At 37.1% G+C, this 14,804-nt stretch overlaps 1 protein-coding gene across 5 annotated transcripts in view; it reads right to left on the reverse strand.

Annotated features, from left to right (window-relative positions):
• The window catches only part of trappc9 (trafficking protein particle complex subunit 9), a 374,675-nt gene that overhangs the window by 157,250 nt on the left and 202,621 nt on the right, over positions 1–14,804 (reverse strand). For all 5 annotated transcript variants that reach the window (XR_003936606.1, XM_030147332.1, XM_030147331.1 and 2 more), the window contains one exon: positions 9,546–9,656. Coding sequence is in view for 4 of the 5 variants with exons in the window: in XM_030147332.1 (XP_030003192.1) it covers positions 9,546–9,656 (111 nt within the window). In the remaining variant the exon portion in view is untranslated. The remainder of the gene's footprint in view (positions 1–9,545; positions 9,657–14,804) is intronic.

Raw genomic sequence — 14,804 nt, forward strand, 5'->3', positions numbered from 1 at the left:
AACAGAGATGGTTCAGTATTATGGTGACCTATTATGTTTGATAAAACAAAAAAAAAAACAACAAATCTAATGCATATCTGACCATTTAGACCAGGGGTTGGCAACCTTAAAAACTCAAAGAGCCATTTGGACCTGTTTCCCTCAGAAAAGAAAACACCAGGAGTCACAAAACTCTTTCGACAACTAAAATGAACATAACATCGCATACATCGTTTTTTTACCTTTATGCTATGTATAAAAAATAGGACCAATGGCCCTGTAGCTTACCGGCACTTCCTATCTCTTCTAATGAGGAAATTTTTCAAAGTCGCACCAAATCCAGAATCAGATCTGGATCCAAATAATTTCACTAACTTTTGTTGACATCATCATAAAGAAGCTGTATACCAAGTTTGAAGTCAATGGGAATTGTAGTTTCAGAGAAGAGGACGATTGAAAGTTTTGTAACGGACGACAGACAATGACAGACGACGACGCCGGAGGCCGCATGACAACAATAGCTTACAGCTTAACGGCCGGTACGCTAAAAATACTATACCGTGTTGCATTCATGAAATTGCTGCCCAGGAAAGTTTTCATATCTTCCGGACCTGCGGCAAAGACTTTTAGCCCCTCCCCTGTGGACAGACACTGGACTGTTGTACAGCAGGAGAACAGAACATGAGCTTTACCCTCGTCCACTAATGGAACTGATGGTGATTTAAACCTTTGGCCATTATTTTATTGAGCGACAAAAAAATTAACAATTTATTTTAATGTTACAAGATCACCATAATCTTCAAATTTAGAATGACATTAACTGACTAAACTAACTATAATAAAATTTATTTAAATTAAAAATTATTCATTTTCCCAAAGCCACATGGGAGCCGCAGCAGAGGGATGAAAGAACCACGGGTTGCTGACCCCTGATATAGATATTATAACATCAAAATAATGGAGAATCTTAGAAAAAAAAATGAAAAACACAATATATTATTTCTTAATCTGCTCATATATGTCCATGGTCAGTGAGTTACCTACGTCACTCTGAATATAAGAAGTTACATTGATAGATTTCACTGTGAATAAGCTCCTCCATATTGTTTCATCCGCAGCTGACATCTCTGGTTTTTGGAAAGGTGAAAAATACAACCCCATGTTCTAAACTGTCTAGCTTTGTAACACTGTTTTAATATTTTATTGTTCTGAAAGCTCGGCGGGCCTCTTGTTCTTAGACACAGTGACTAACGTAGGATTGGACAGTGGATGTTCTTGGGAGGTGACTTATCTAAGGCTGAATCCCAATTCACCCCCTGCCCCCCTCCCTTAACCCTACCCCTCAGTTTTGCACGTACACATGAAGGGGTAGTGTTGTCCTCAATTAGACAGAGGGGAAGGGCTAAGGCGGTGGGCTGTATAGCCCTCAAAATGGAGATATTTCAGGACCACACTACAAATGGAGGGGTAGGAGAAATTTCCCATAATTCTACTGTTTTCTTTTTTTCTTTTGTTCAGACAAGGTATAGTTTTTACATGTTACCTGCTTGACAGTTTCAACTGTGACTCCAGTCTTCCTCAGAAGCGTCATCCGACGTGCTGCTGACGTGCCATTTATCAGCTGGTCGGCTCGATGGACCAATCAGAGCCCGTCGAGCTGACCGTGCCTCCTCCACCTTGGGTGGTCTCTGGAGGAGAGAATCCCAGGTGTGCGAGAGAGTGTATGCCCCCTCATCCCGGTTGATGGTGCCGCTCGCCCGCTTCCTGATCTCTATTGCTTCCTTGATCCAACGTTTGAGTTTGTTTGTTTCAGATGTTATGATTGTACCCTTGTCCCAGTCCATGATGTGGCTGTGTCTTCTGCAGTGGTCTGTGATGGCTGATTCTAGGTTCTCCTGTTCTGCTTTATCCTTTTGAGGCTCTGATTGGTCCGTCGAGCTGACCAGCTGATAAATGACACGTCAGCAGCACGTCAGATGACGCTTCTGAGGAAGACTGGAGTCACAGTTGAAACTGTCAAGTAGGTAACATCTAAAAACTATACCTTGTCTGAACAAAAAAAAAAAAAAAGAAAACAGCATTATTACATCAACAGAAGACAAAAAATGAACGTCATTAGCCTTTCCCATAATTCTGTTCAAATCATTGGCAAGATGGAGGTAAACACAGCCAAGAAGTGCAGCAGTGTGATGAAAGAAACACACAAATGTACAAATTTTGTTCGTAAGCAACTTCATCATTTGATTGACCGTTTAATGCCGTTTCAATGTTTTATAGATCACATTTCAGCGGTTTATAGTTGATAGCCGCAAAAAGACGACTAAAGCCCATGCAACAGAGACGGTTAGAGCTACTGACGACATGGGGAATACTTTTGGAAACAAAGTTGTCGCATCTGTTAATGGTGGCATCAATGACTGCTGATGACATAACAGGTCGCGAAGGGTTGTCCCATTTCATAGGGGAATGTTTCAACCCCTACCCCTTGCAGCTCCGTTTTAAGGGGTCATGTCAGGTGCAAGGGCCATGGGGTAGGGGTAAGGGGCAGGGCTAAAGGGTGAATTAGGATTGGGCCTAAAGGTCAATACTGGATGAAATACTTTGGTGTAAAATTAAAACTCTTGATGGTGAACTGTAAACTTTAAAATTTCAAGGTACCTGGAAGATGCACGAAGCAAAGGAAAGACATCTCTGCACATCCTCTTCTTTCTGTTCTCTGCTCTCTTCAAGCCAAATAAAGACCGAATCTAAAACTTTCTCTATGACTGTCTCGGTGGTCTTTGGAAACCTTGTAGGGCTCCCAAACATCAAAGTGGCTATTCACATTCTGAGGTGCTTCACAATTTTTCATTCACCATCAAGGGGATAAAGACCTTGTAAAATACATGTCTATGAATGATATGAGAAGATGAAAGCAGCTCTCCGTCGCTCACCCCACTGCCCCCTTCTCAGTGTCTGCCCACTTCACAGGGAGCAAAAACACACTCCAAAAACTCAACTTACTGCTCAAACACAGCCGACAAGGCCTTTTGTTTTACAGTCACAGCGTTCAATAAATGTCTCCGGCAAAAAAATGTGGCAATACTAGAAGATGAGAGCAGCTCCCTGTCGCTGTCCCGGTGTTTTGGTCCGTATCGATACATACCTAAAAAATATTAAATCTACCATTCCGGCTCCATGCACGGCTGCTTTTTCTTTGTCTTCTATTTGTGTCCATACAGAACGGCCCAGCTGAAACAATTATAAACTGTTTGTTGCGGGAGGAAAGTGTATATGATTGACAGAGTCATTTTTGCGACTGTCGGATTGAAGCTTTAACTTCACAAGTCCTGGATGAAGACTCCAGAAAACATCTTGCGCCTGACATCTCATTCATCATAGAACAGGACAGAAATGTGAAATGACAGGGCCATCTGATGTCGAGGGAGGTGGAGTCTGAAAAGACAAGCGCAATATGGTCCCGCAGACGGAGATCGACGAGTCTGTGGCCTTGTTCATCCCAGTATGTAAAAACCCTACGCCGCTCAGAAATAATCTGTGTGTGCGCTGGGTGCGTGTCAAAGGAAACGATCAGCGTGTTGCCAAATCTGATCCGGGCGACAGAGAGGCTGCATCCACTGTTCTCTGCCTAAGGGGCGGATTCAGAAATACTGTGTGCTGTGAAGAGAATCAATATGCTGGATCTGAGCTAATCTCCACATAATGAATTCATGCGTTTGTCAGGCTTCAAGAGAACTCTGGATGGAAGCACTACAGTCAAAGACAACAGTGTCTACTGGGAATGTCAGTCAAAGGGGAAAAAGACATGTAAGGCTATATTTATATATATATATATATATATATATATATATATATATATATATATATATATATATATAGCCTTACATGTCTTATATATATATGTACACACACACACACACACACACACACATATATATATATATATATACATACACACATCTGCAGCTGTTACCAGACCTGACACATTTTGCCTCAGAGGTGCGTTCTGTCATGTCATATTATAGTTTAGGAAAGCTGGGTGTTTGAAATCAATTATAGAATTAAAACAATATACATCCTAACCACTACATAAGGTCCGATAAAATATATAGTCAATAACATTTACTCATATACTTCTATTGGTGAGAGATGGGGAAAGGATGGGTAATGATTTGAGGGTTTAAAATATTGATAACAGATAGTTTGACCTAGAATTAAAATACCCCCCCCAAAAAATAAATAAATAAATACATACGCGCTTAGAGTGTGTGTGACAGACGGCAGTGGGATGAATAAGAGTGAATGGTTGGATGCAACTGAAATTTTTTTATAGATGGAGTTACAGAAATGCATTTTTTACATCTTATTGTATTTTTTAGTTTTTATTAATGTCTGTTTTTTTAATGATATCATCAGCCTGCCCAGGGACTACAGGTAGAAATTAGCACTAGTGCTACAACCTGGCACAGTACATCTCTCCTTTTTAAGGTTAATGTATATTGTGCATTGTCCCTGTCTAAATAAATAAATAACAACATACATACATATATACATAAATACATACATACATGCATACATACATACATACATACATACATATATATATATCATCATCATTCATTCATTTTTCTGAACCCGCTTTATCCTCACTAGGGTCACGGGGGTCGCTTGGAGCCTATCCCAGCTACATAGGGGGGAAGGCGGGGTACACCCTGGACAAGTCGCCAGTTCATCGCAGGGCTGAACATATAGAGACAAACAATCACTCTCACATTCACACCTACGGGCAATTTAGATTAACCTATCAGTGCATGTCTTTGGATGGTGGGAGGAAGCCGGAGTACCCGGAGAGAACCCATGCAGACACGGGGAAAGCATGCAAACTCCACACAGAAAGGTCCCACAGCCCGTCGACTGGTGTTGGAATCGAACCCAGGACCTTCTTGCTGTGAGGCACGAGTGCTAACCACTGCACCACCGTGTCGCCCCATACATATATAAATAAACAAATAATGTTAATGATTTAATGCAGGATTTCATGGAGCACCACCGAATGCAACTGGCCTATGAACTATCTTAACCCGACCCACACCATTCTCAAAATTAATAAATAAATAAGCGTCTCAAAAGATAAACTGAGGGTATTTAGTCAGAGTTGGGATGGACAATTCAAAAAAGGGAAAAGTTGACAATGAATGTAATCTTTTCAACCATGGATGGACATCTGAATGTTTCATCACAAGAGTCACTTCAAAGTCAGTGTGTTTAATATGCTAAAAGAGAATCACAGGGCTCATGTGGATTGTTTTATGTGTGTAATCTTTGTGACACTGATGTAAAAAAGTTGGCATTTCCCAACAGAACGACTCAGATCTTCAAACTTAATGGAATTCATGCATAAATTATGTTTTGGTGAAGTTAGAATTAGTAGGAAAAGTTGAAAAAGTGGCGATGATATTAATTATAATGACTGCAAAGTTGTGATATTTTTATTACTCTGGTATTACTCTGGACATTTCTGTCCATTAGGATGGAAATTTCACTTGATTTGGCCATATGTTTGCCTAATTTATTGTACATTATATGCTTTTTTTGTAAGTTTTTTTTTAATTGAAAATTTTTAGAAATGAAATGAAATTTTATTGAATGGTTTATTAATACACTGTGTACTGATTTAACACCTCAGAGCCATTAAATACATATATGTCTGCTACAAAAAAATATTAGATTATTATTTCTGTTCTAGTTAAAAATGACCCAACATGAAAAGTTTTCATTAATTTAACTCTTAAAATGCCAGTTTAATTACATGATATCAATGTATTTATTAAAATGAACACAAGAAACTACTTATTTGAAAAAATGCTGGGGGTCTGGGAGCATTATTTCTGTACACACCAGTCTTAGATATGTCAAAAATGAACATGGACTTCCAGACACTATTAGTTTTTGCACAATATAGCAATTAAATACACTAGATATCCCATTAAGTCCCATTAAAACCTTTTATTGTTTTAATTTGTGACATTTGAAATGTCCTAAGTGTTATTTTGTTCATCTGTTAATTTATATGTCTACAAAAAAAAAAAATGCACCATTCCTATTGTACATATTGCATTGGTTTATCAGTATGAAGGAAACTCAATTTTAAAAAAAATGGGAAAAAAAGAAAAAAAAAAAAAAATTGTTTATTTTTAATAAAAAAAGAAACCAAAACAAAGTTATCATGTAATCAAACTGACATGTAAAAGGTTAAAAAAAGATTCAATGTTTGCTATCTTTGATTTGTACTGAGGTTAGATGAAAGATTGAACCCAAAAAAGTCAGGGGAAAACATTAATAATTCTAATACTTTATAGTCTTTTTCTTTAGTAGATATGTATGTGCTTATTGACTCTTACATTAAAGTGATACCAGAGAGTTAAGATGCTGAATTAGAACAGAAAACAATATGGAAGAGGAGTAGAAAAGAAAAATAAATATGTAATACAATATAATATACAATATAACATGTTGCAATCTCATTTTAAAATTCTGTTATTAATTAATCATTGAAACACAACGTTCATTTAAGACATTTATTCTTATTTAGGTGTTGACTCTACTCTGCATTCAGTTGTATCAGTACCTGTTGGTATAATAATGTCAAGTAGAACATTTAGAGAATAAGGGGTCACTAGAGGGTCCTTTAGATTAAAATATTGCTTTCTGGAAACTCATAAAAGTGACAGATATTTATGGTCTAATTATTTTTATAACACAGGTTGTAAATAATACGTCATATCTTAAGGGGCCACAGAGGGAAGCTTTCGTTGGCTTCCCAGTTTAGCTTAAAGAAATCCCTTAAAATACTTCAAAACAAACTGCCAAATATGCATATTTTTAATGCAATTCATCAGTTTTGAGGCGTTATCTCTGCTTTGGACAGTGGCAGTCACAAATGCTGGTAAGCTTGTTGATTTTAACACCTAATTTCTGCAGAGAAAAGATTATTTGGAGTGAGCCATGAGTGATGAGCTGTTTGGCTGTGTCTGAAAAGATCCTCTTCTACCCCCTAATTCCCCTCGTATAATAACATTCCTCCCCTGTGGAGAAAGGCCTATGAGTCACCAGCAGTATACATCTACTCACGGCAACGGATGCATTGGAGAGACAGCGATGACAGGAATTATAATTTGCCACTTTCTAGTGGAACGAGAGAGAGGGAGCACAGGAGACAGGATGAAGTAATCAATAGAAACAGCCAAAGACAGCGCAATGATGTATGTGGAAGTATGTCTGCGTCCAGAGCAAAGTCAGGAACAGGAAGTGCATTTTTAGCCTAATGTGAAGCCCCTGTTTTCTTGATTAAGAGGAAAACCCTGTGAAATGTCATTCACACAAAGGACACACCACGACTATTCCAAATAGCCTTTGAATTATTAAAATATCGATTAGTTTACGCGTCCTGTCTTAAATAATACATTTAGCCTTGTTTTCAGCAGAAGCCATCAGACACAATGGAACAAATCCCAGCAGCTCTGAACGTCTACATATATTCTACTAATGTCATCCAGGACCGGGTTCACAAGCCGATCTGTGACACACAGCTGAACAAGTAGGAAATAACCATTTACTCACAGCACATAAAGACCAGCAGCCACTTCTACGCCTTGGAGAAAAAAAAAATCTTTATTCTATGACCATAATGTCATCTGATGAAAGTGATTGTGATGAAATGAAATGCCCATTCCTAATTCAGACTCTTATGAAAGGTTCTGGCACAGGAGGGGCGTGGAGGAAGGATGGGGAGAACACATCCACAGGATATCCTCCCGGCCTCAAAATTGAACCATAAATTCATGGGGCCCAGCATTGCAAGGGGGCCCTTACAGCAGTGGAATGGGCCCGGAGAGTTAGAGGAATAGTAAAGCATCTTCAGTTTCACTTTCACTTTGCACCACTCCGACAATCACGGACCACTACCCCCCCCCCCCCCCCCAAATGTCAATACTGATACTAGTATTGATGTGTTGCATGGCTGCGGTAGTCAAATAATCAGGTTCCAGCTCAAAATTGTGCTTTGGTATCATTAAATGAATCTGAATCAATCGATTAATACTGAATTAAATTGATATCGGATTGGATCAAATCGAATCGTGATCAATCGATTCGGAACCTTATGAATCAAAATTGAATCAATTAAGGAAATTGGCCATGATACCCAGCCCTAAACCAGACAGTTATTGATAAAAAAAAAGGCAAACCTTTTACTTTCCTGGGAGGATATGGAAAATTACTGGCTTCAAAATAGCAGTTTGGAAACAAACGGGTGTCGTCATGGTTCTTCTGTCCACTAATTATATACAGTCCATAGATTCAACATCTCCTCACACACTCTGTCAGTACAAGTTGTCCCTTCAGTTAAAACTCTATCTGCGTTATGGCACAGGATTGGCTAGAATAGTATGGGATGAGATGGGACAAAAATAACAGCTGAACAGAACTGGATTTTGTACCCAGACTTCCTAAGTTCATATAAACAATGAATCATAAGTGTACTGGGTTTATTTTGATCCATTACGCAATATAGACTCATTAACCGTTCTACTCAACACCTCTCAGACCACAAAACATATGAATCACACCTAAAGACTATCGCATTCTGACTGTAACAGCTACACCTCTGCAACATTTTGATACCTGATTGGAAAGTAAAAGATGAATATGTTAAGTTAAGGCTCGTCTTAGGCAGGAAAGTGTCCGAATCAAAGGGTAAGTGGGCTATAACACAAACTACTACCAGTTTCTTTTACTGTAATATCTAAACCAGGGCTGTCAAACTCATTTTAGTTCTGGGGCCACATACAGTTCAGTATGATCTCAAGCAAGCCAGATCAGTAAAATAATAACGGAACTTATTAACATGGTCAGCTCCAAACTTTTCTTTATGTTTTAAAGTGAAAAAAGTTTATAAACTATCCTTTATAAAATGGGAATAACATAAACAACTATGACTCAAATTCAAAATAAAGTAAAAATAAGTGCAATTTTAACAATATCATGGCTTAGTTTATCATTTACACATGTGCATTACAAATTAAAGATCACACAAAGACACAAAACATTTAATAACAGGCAGAATACTAGTAAAATTCCACTTACTTCCCTTAAGACATTTCAGGTTGTTCATATTTGTTCTGGTTATTCACATATTTTGTTAAAGAATAGTTTGTAAATGTAAACCTTCTACTTGTTTATGCTAAAAGAAGGAGAAAAGTTTGTAGTTGTCATTATTTATAGATTATTATGATAGTATTTTACTAGTCTGACCCACCTCTGATTGAACTGGTCTGTATGTGGAACCTGAACTATCATTATTTTGACATCATTGATTGTTAATATCTTCAGTGTCATTTTTGTCTTTCACAACTTCATCCAACAGGTTGGACTGGACCCTTTGGATGACCGTTTTTGGCCTGTGGGCCCTATGTTTGACACCCTTGATCTACTTTCCACGAGCATCACCTTAGACATTTTTCGGAATAATACAAAATTTTCTGAAAGTACAGAGAAAGAAAACTGACCTCTGGCACTCGCTGGCGTGCAGAACCAGGTCCTGGTTGTTCTTGGCGCTGACAGTGAGCTCATGCTCTGTTGGGTTGAAAATGTCGAGCAGAAGGTGACACTGACGGGTGCTGTGGATGGAAAGAGACTCAAAGTGACTGCAGTGAAAAACTCAAAGCATGATACAGTGTTTCTGTGTGCACAAGTTCCAACTGATGTTCTTAAGGTAAAGAATATTGAATGTAATGCACTAACATTAGCCTCCAAAGTGTGATAATCACTTGTGTTGGACAGTGTGACTCTGCTGCCTGTGCAAAGTGCAGGTAATGAGTTCTTCAGGTGTAGGTGTGTTGATACTTTATGTATGAGCTTACAATTACTTTCTAAATATACACCGCAACGCAGACACACCGAATGTATGAGATCAAGAGAAGACACGGTGTGAAGTACTCATCAGTCCTTGTCATAACATCAAAGGTGGCGGTGCTTTCATCAGAGCCGCAGGCCCGGTCTGAGCAGGCCATCTCCACATCAGCCCAGGCCTGCTTTTCTCATGCAGATCACACGATGGACAATTTGTGATTTAGATCAAGGCAGAGGAGGTGATGCTGCATTTTCAAAGAGTTAATTTTAACCCTCCAAGTAGCCGTTTTTGTTTTTTTTTTCCTCCTCTTTTCCAGGTAATGCCTGATGAAAGCAATCATACATATAGGGAACAGACTCCATCACAGACGATGTTCTGTTGCATTAATGTGTTACCCTGTTGTACGGATATAAACATGGATGTTTGCTGGAGTTTGTGTCGATTACAGATATTACGCTGTTTTTGAGTAGTTATGTTTTCAGGGGCTGCATATAAACCAGGGATGATTTATAATCAGTAAAATCTGTAGTAACATCAACTTCCACTGTGGATTTCAAAATCTCCATAGACTAACATGTTAAAACAGAAAACTTTACATCTGAAGTTAACACATGTACAATCAAAACAAAATGACAAGGCAAGTTCCATTAGTGTCTGTGCTGTTTGTGCTTTATTAGCATTAGCTTGGTTGTTGAGTTGAATATTCTGAGCTCTTCTTTACCAAATAAAACAAATGTTTTCTCCCAGACAAGCAGCTCTGCTATAGTTGCGTTAATTAAGTTACACCAACAAGTCATCAGAGGATTCAATAATACCTAATATAACTTAGCTGCATTAGCTGATGTTAGCATTAATTCATATTAAATTATACGGTCTGTCAGCCTACTGATTAGATGAGATAGCGCTGTTTGTATAACTTTAACTTTACTGTTATCTATATGTGTTAACATTTATGAAGTTGCTAAAATAACTATTGTATTTATTATTACTGTTACTAGTACACCCCTCATTCTTCTTCAAATTCACTCATTTCTTTTCATCCAACCAACACGGTGATGGTTCTGTCATGTACATATCAGTTCATTAACCAGTGGGTGATGTTACAAAGGGGTTACCAATTATTTTAATACAATCTATACAGTCTATATGAAGGTAAAGATAAATTAAAAGAGTAGAATTAGATATAGTTTGGCCAAAAAAAAAAAAAAAAAAAAAAAAAAACAAACCTTTATCAGTATCGGTAACATTTGGCTTCTTAACTGGAAATGAGTTTGAAGCAAAACAATGTTTCGACAAGAAAAGCACTCGGAAAGCGCAGACCTCCGCCAAGGCAGATCAGTGCCCCCCACCCCTGATCACCATCGAAATTTAATCATTTCTTCCTTGTGCCAGCATCAACATTTCCTGAAAATTTCATGAAAATCCATCCATAACTTTTTCGGTTATCTTGCTAACAAACAAACAAACATGCATGCACACAAACACACAAAGCAAAGCGATCACATTACCTCCTGGCAGAGGTAAAAAGTTAAAGTTGACAGAGTTCTTGCTGCCTGTCTTTTATCTCTGATCTTTTATGTTTATGAGACCAAAAATATGTTGAGTCTGTTGCCAGAGTTAATTAATCATAAACTACCTGTTGCCAGTATGGAGAAACATATTAAGTTTGCCATGTAGCAGGCCTTTGAAAAGTTCAATAAAAACTTAAATTCAAAAAAATAAAAAAAATAAAAAAATAAATAAAAAAAGTTGATGGAGTTCATCAGTGTAGTTCCAGAGTCCACAATTTAATTGATCATTAACTTTCAATGGGTTTGATGCTCAACAAGCATTCATTTAATAAGGTCATATTGTGTCAATGTCATATTTTCAAGAAGGATCATGACATCAGCAGATTAACAGGCTCAGATATCAGTTGACATTTAAGGGGATGTTGTGCCCAATTTAGAAAAATTCCCTCAATTTAGGAAAAATCCCTCATATAGAATAGAATAGAATAGAATATCATTATTGTCACTGTAACAAGTACAACATAATCCCAAAAGCGCCATTCCATCATCCATCATATATGAAAACTACTATAAACATACAAATAAAAGCAGCTAAAATAAATAGGTAAAAAAAAAAAAATCTATCCTATTACCCCATTCTCGTTATATATGAGGAACACCTGAAATAACATATATCCAGGTATTCTGAAAAATTAAAATGCCCTACGTCTGGCCACAGCTGCCACATGCAGAGACATAAAAAAAACGCTATTAAATACATTCAGAAGCATGCATAGATGAAAACCACATTGCAGAGGGGATGTAAACCCTGCACACAGACTATAAAACACATCTGTAATCACTGCTCTACAGGCAAACTGTGTGTTTTTGGATTTCATTAGTTCTCCACATGGATGCAGAAAAACAGATTAATTCCCTTAATCAGCATACATATCATTGATGAGTTATAGTTGTCAGACTCTCAAACAGAATACCCTTTTGGATAGGGTAATCAAATATATAAAAAAAAAAAAAAAAAAAAAAAAAGTATAGTATAGACAAATTGAGGCTCACAGTTTTATAAATGTGAATCACCTCTAAAATAATGCATTGTGTTCATCTTAGGTTCATTAGGCCCTGAAGCCAAGATGAATGAAAATATGTGCAGTAGTTTTTAGTTTTTTAACAAACCGATGATAAGTGTAGCACCTTTGGGGAAGAAATTAAATTACATAATAAATGTGGAAACAAAACAAATACTTGAAAAACAACAGGCACCAGTGAAGCATAGATATACACTTAAATGTAATAAAAGAAACAGAAGTAAAATACAATGTCAAAGTAATAGTATTGCTTCTAATGAATAGTTCATTAAAATGTCAATTATTATGACAACTGATTCAATATTTCTTCAGTAAACTGTCAAAAAAAACAAAGAACCCTGCTGGCTACAATTCCCCTCAGAGATTTGTATGAATTGTGGTTTCTTTTTGTAGAGAAGTGGTGTTCTTAAACCAAACTGACAATCAGATCAGTAACTCACTACTAGAAAATCACCATATATTTACAATTGAGAACCAAAGATTTTAGAATTACTGCTTGAAAAATATCCAGTGATCAATCGATGCCAATCATAGTTCTAATGAAATAACCAAGACCGTTTTGCAGCAGGTTAATACTGTGAAAAAGTAGGAGATCAAAAAGCCCTTTCCTGTCTTGGTATTTATTGGCCATGAATTCAACAAAAAAGAATCTATAGTATTCAAGGCAACAACAAGTGAAATCACAGAGTAAATGCATATAATGAATGTAAAGTCCCCCTTTAGGACCAACTAAAGCTCTTCCTTCCATTTCCCTACTTGCTTTTTATATCTGCAGGTTAATGGAGGCTTAAGTTGAGCTTGCCCTAATAAACTGCTTCGGCAATTAAAGGAGCATATTTTTTAAAGCCTACCCATGTTTCTTTAATTGTCTGGTTGTCTTTGTTGGCGAAGGTGATTAATGGGTTGAATGGGGTGAGGTACTGATTTATAGGCCGGCTGAGGTGATCAATCAGACCACCCAGTTAAGAAGCACAGGCTCGCTGCTCACGTACTAAGTACCAAAGATAAACTGAAGGGACAGAGTTGAGGATACAAGTACAAATGACGTGGATTTGTACCTTTTGATGGGAGTTCAGACAGAAAAGACAACTGCATTAGCTTGAAATGATGCTGACGACTCCATTCAACAACTACCCCAACTGGATGGCTTTTTTTTTTTTTTTCCTTCAGATAGGACGTGCAGCAGGTGGAACTAATATTTTGGTGTCTGAGCAGCCTGGACTCATTTTAGGGACGTACGAAAAACAAATCCACTGCCATAATGATCTGGCACTTACGGTGGCCCAGAGGTGCAACAGCCCAAAAAATCATCCACTACAAGACAAAAAAATAGAACAGCCCAAAAAATGATCCACTATAAGAAAAAAAAGATACAACAGCCCAAAAAATTATCTACTATAAGAAAAAAAATAGAACAGCCCAAAAAATGATCCACTATAAGAAAAAAATAGAACAGCCCAAAAAATTATCCATTATGAGAAAAAAAGAGAACAGCCCAAAAAAGTATCCACTATAAGACAAAAAAAGAGACAACAGCCCAAAAAATTATCCACTATAAGAAAAAAAAGAGAACAGCTTAAAAAATTATCCACTATTTTAAAATAACTTTATTTTTATCGCACCAAACTCCACTTTTGGTGGTTTACTTCCTTAGTATTAGCCACATTAGCTGAAAGCCTTAAAAATTTTCAGCCTATGCTTTTATTTTTTCTGGTGGCCTTAATTTTAAAGCTAGAGACCCCTGCAATTGAAAAGGTGGATGATGTTTTGTTTTTCTTATAGTGGATAATTTTTTGGGCTGTTCTCTTTTTTTCTAATAATGGAACATTTTTTGGGCTGTTCTCTTTTTTTTCTTATAGTGGATAAATTTTTGGGCTCTTCCCTGTTTTTTCCTTATGTGGAACATTTTTTGGGCTGTTGCACCTCTGGGCCACCATAGTCACTTGACTAGACGAAGAGTGTAGGTTTGTGGGATGGATAAGTATTTTACTGGAGCAAAAAGAAAAACATGCAACATTTCTGCTGATATACATAAAATGAGCTCATACTGTTAAAATGTTCATCTTTGTTACCGAAAATTGGCTTATCTGAAAAAAAAAACAAACAAAACTTTATTGATATACACTTAACAAGATGATTAAAGTATTGTCTCAGGGAGCAGTTTGGTTGAGTTTATTTGTATTGTTCAGGCAAAGATTTAAGTTGTTTTTAAGTAACAACAAATGATTCAAAGAAAAGTAAAACAAATTATGATATTGATGATTCTTTCAATAAAAGTTATACTTGCACACTTGTTACAATTTGGTTGGGGTTGTTTTATTT

Source organism: Sphaeramia orbicularis, chromosome 11 (genome assembly GCF_902148855.1).
Source record: "Sphaeramia orbicularis chromosome 11, fSphaOr1.1, whole genome shotgun sequence".
In the NCBI taxonomy this organism is placed as follows: domain Eukaryota; kingdom Metazoa; phylum Chordata; class Actinopteri; order Kurtiformes; family Apogonidae; genus Sphaeramia; species Sphaeramia orbicularis.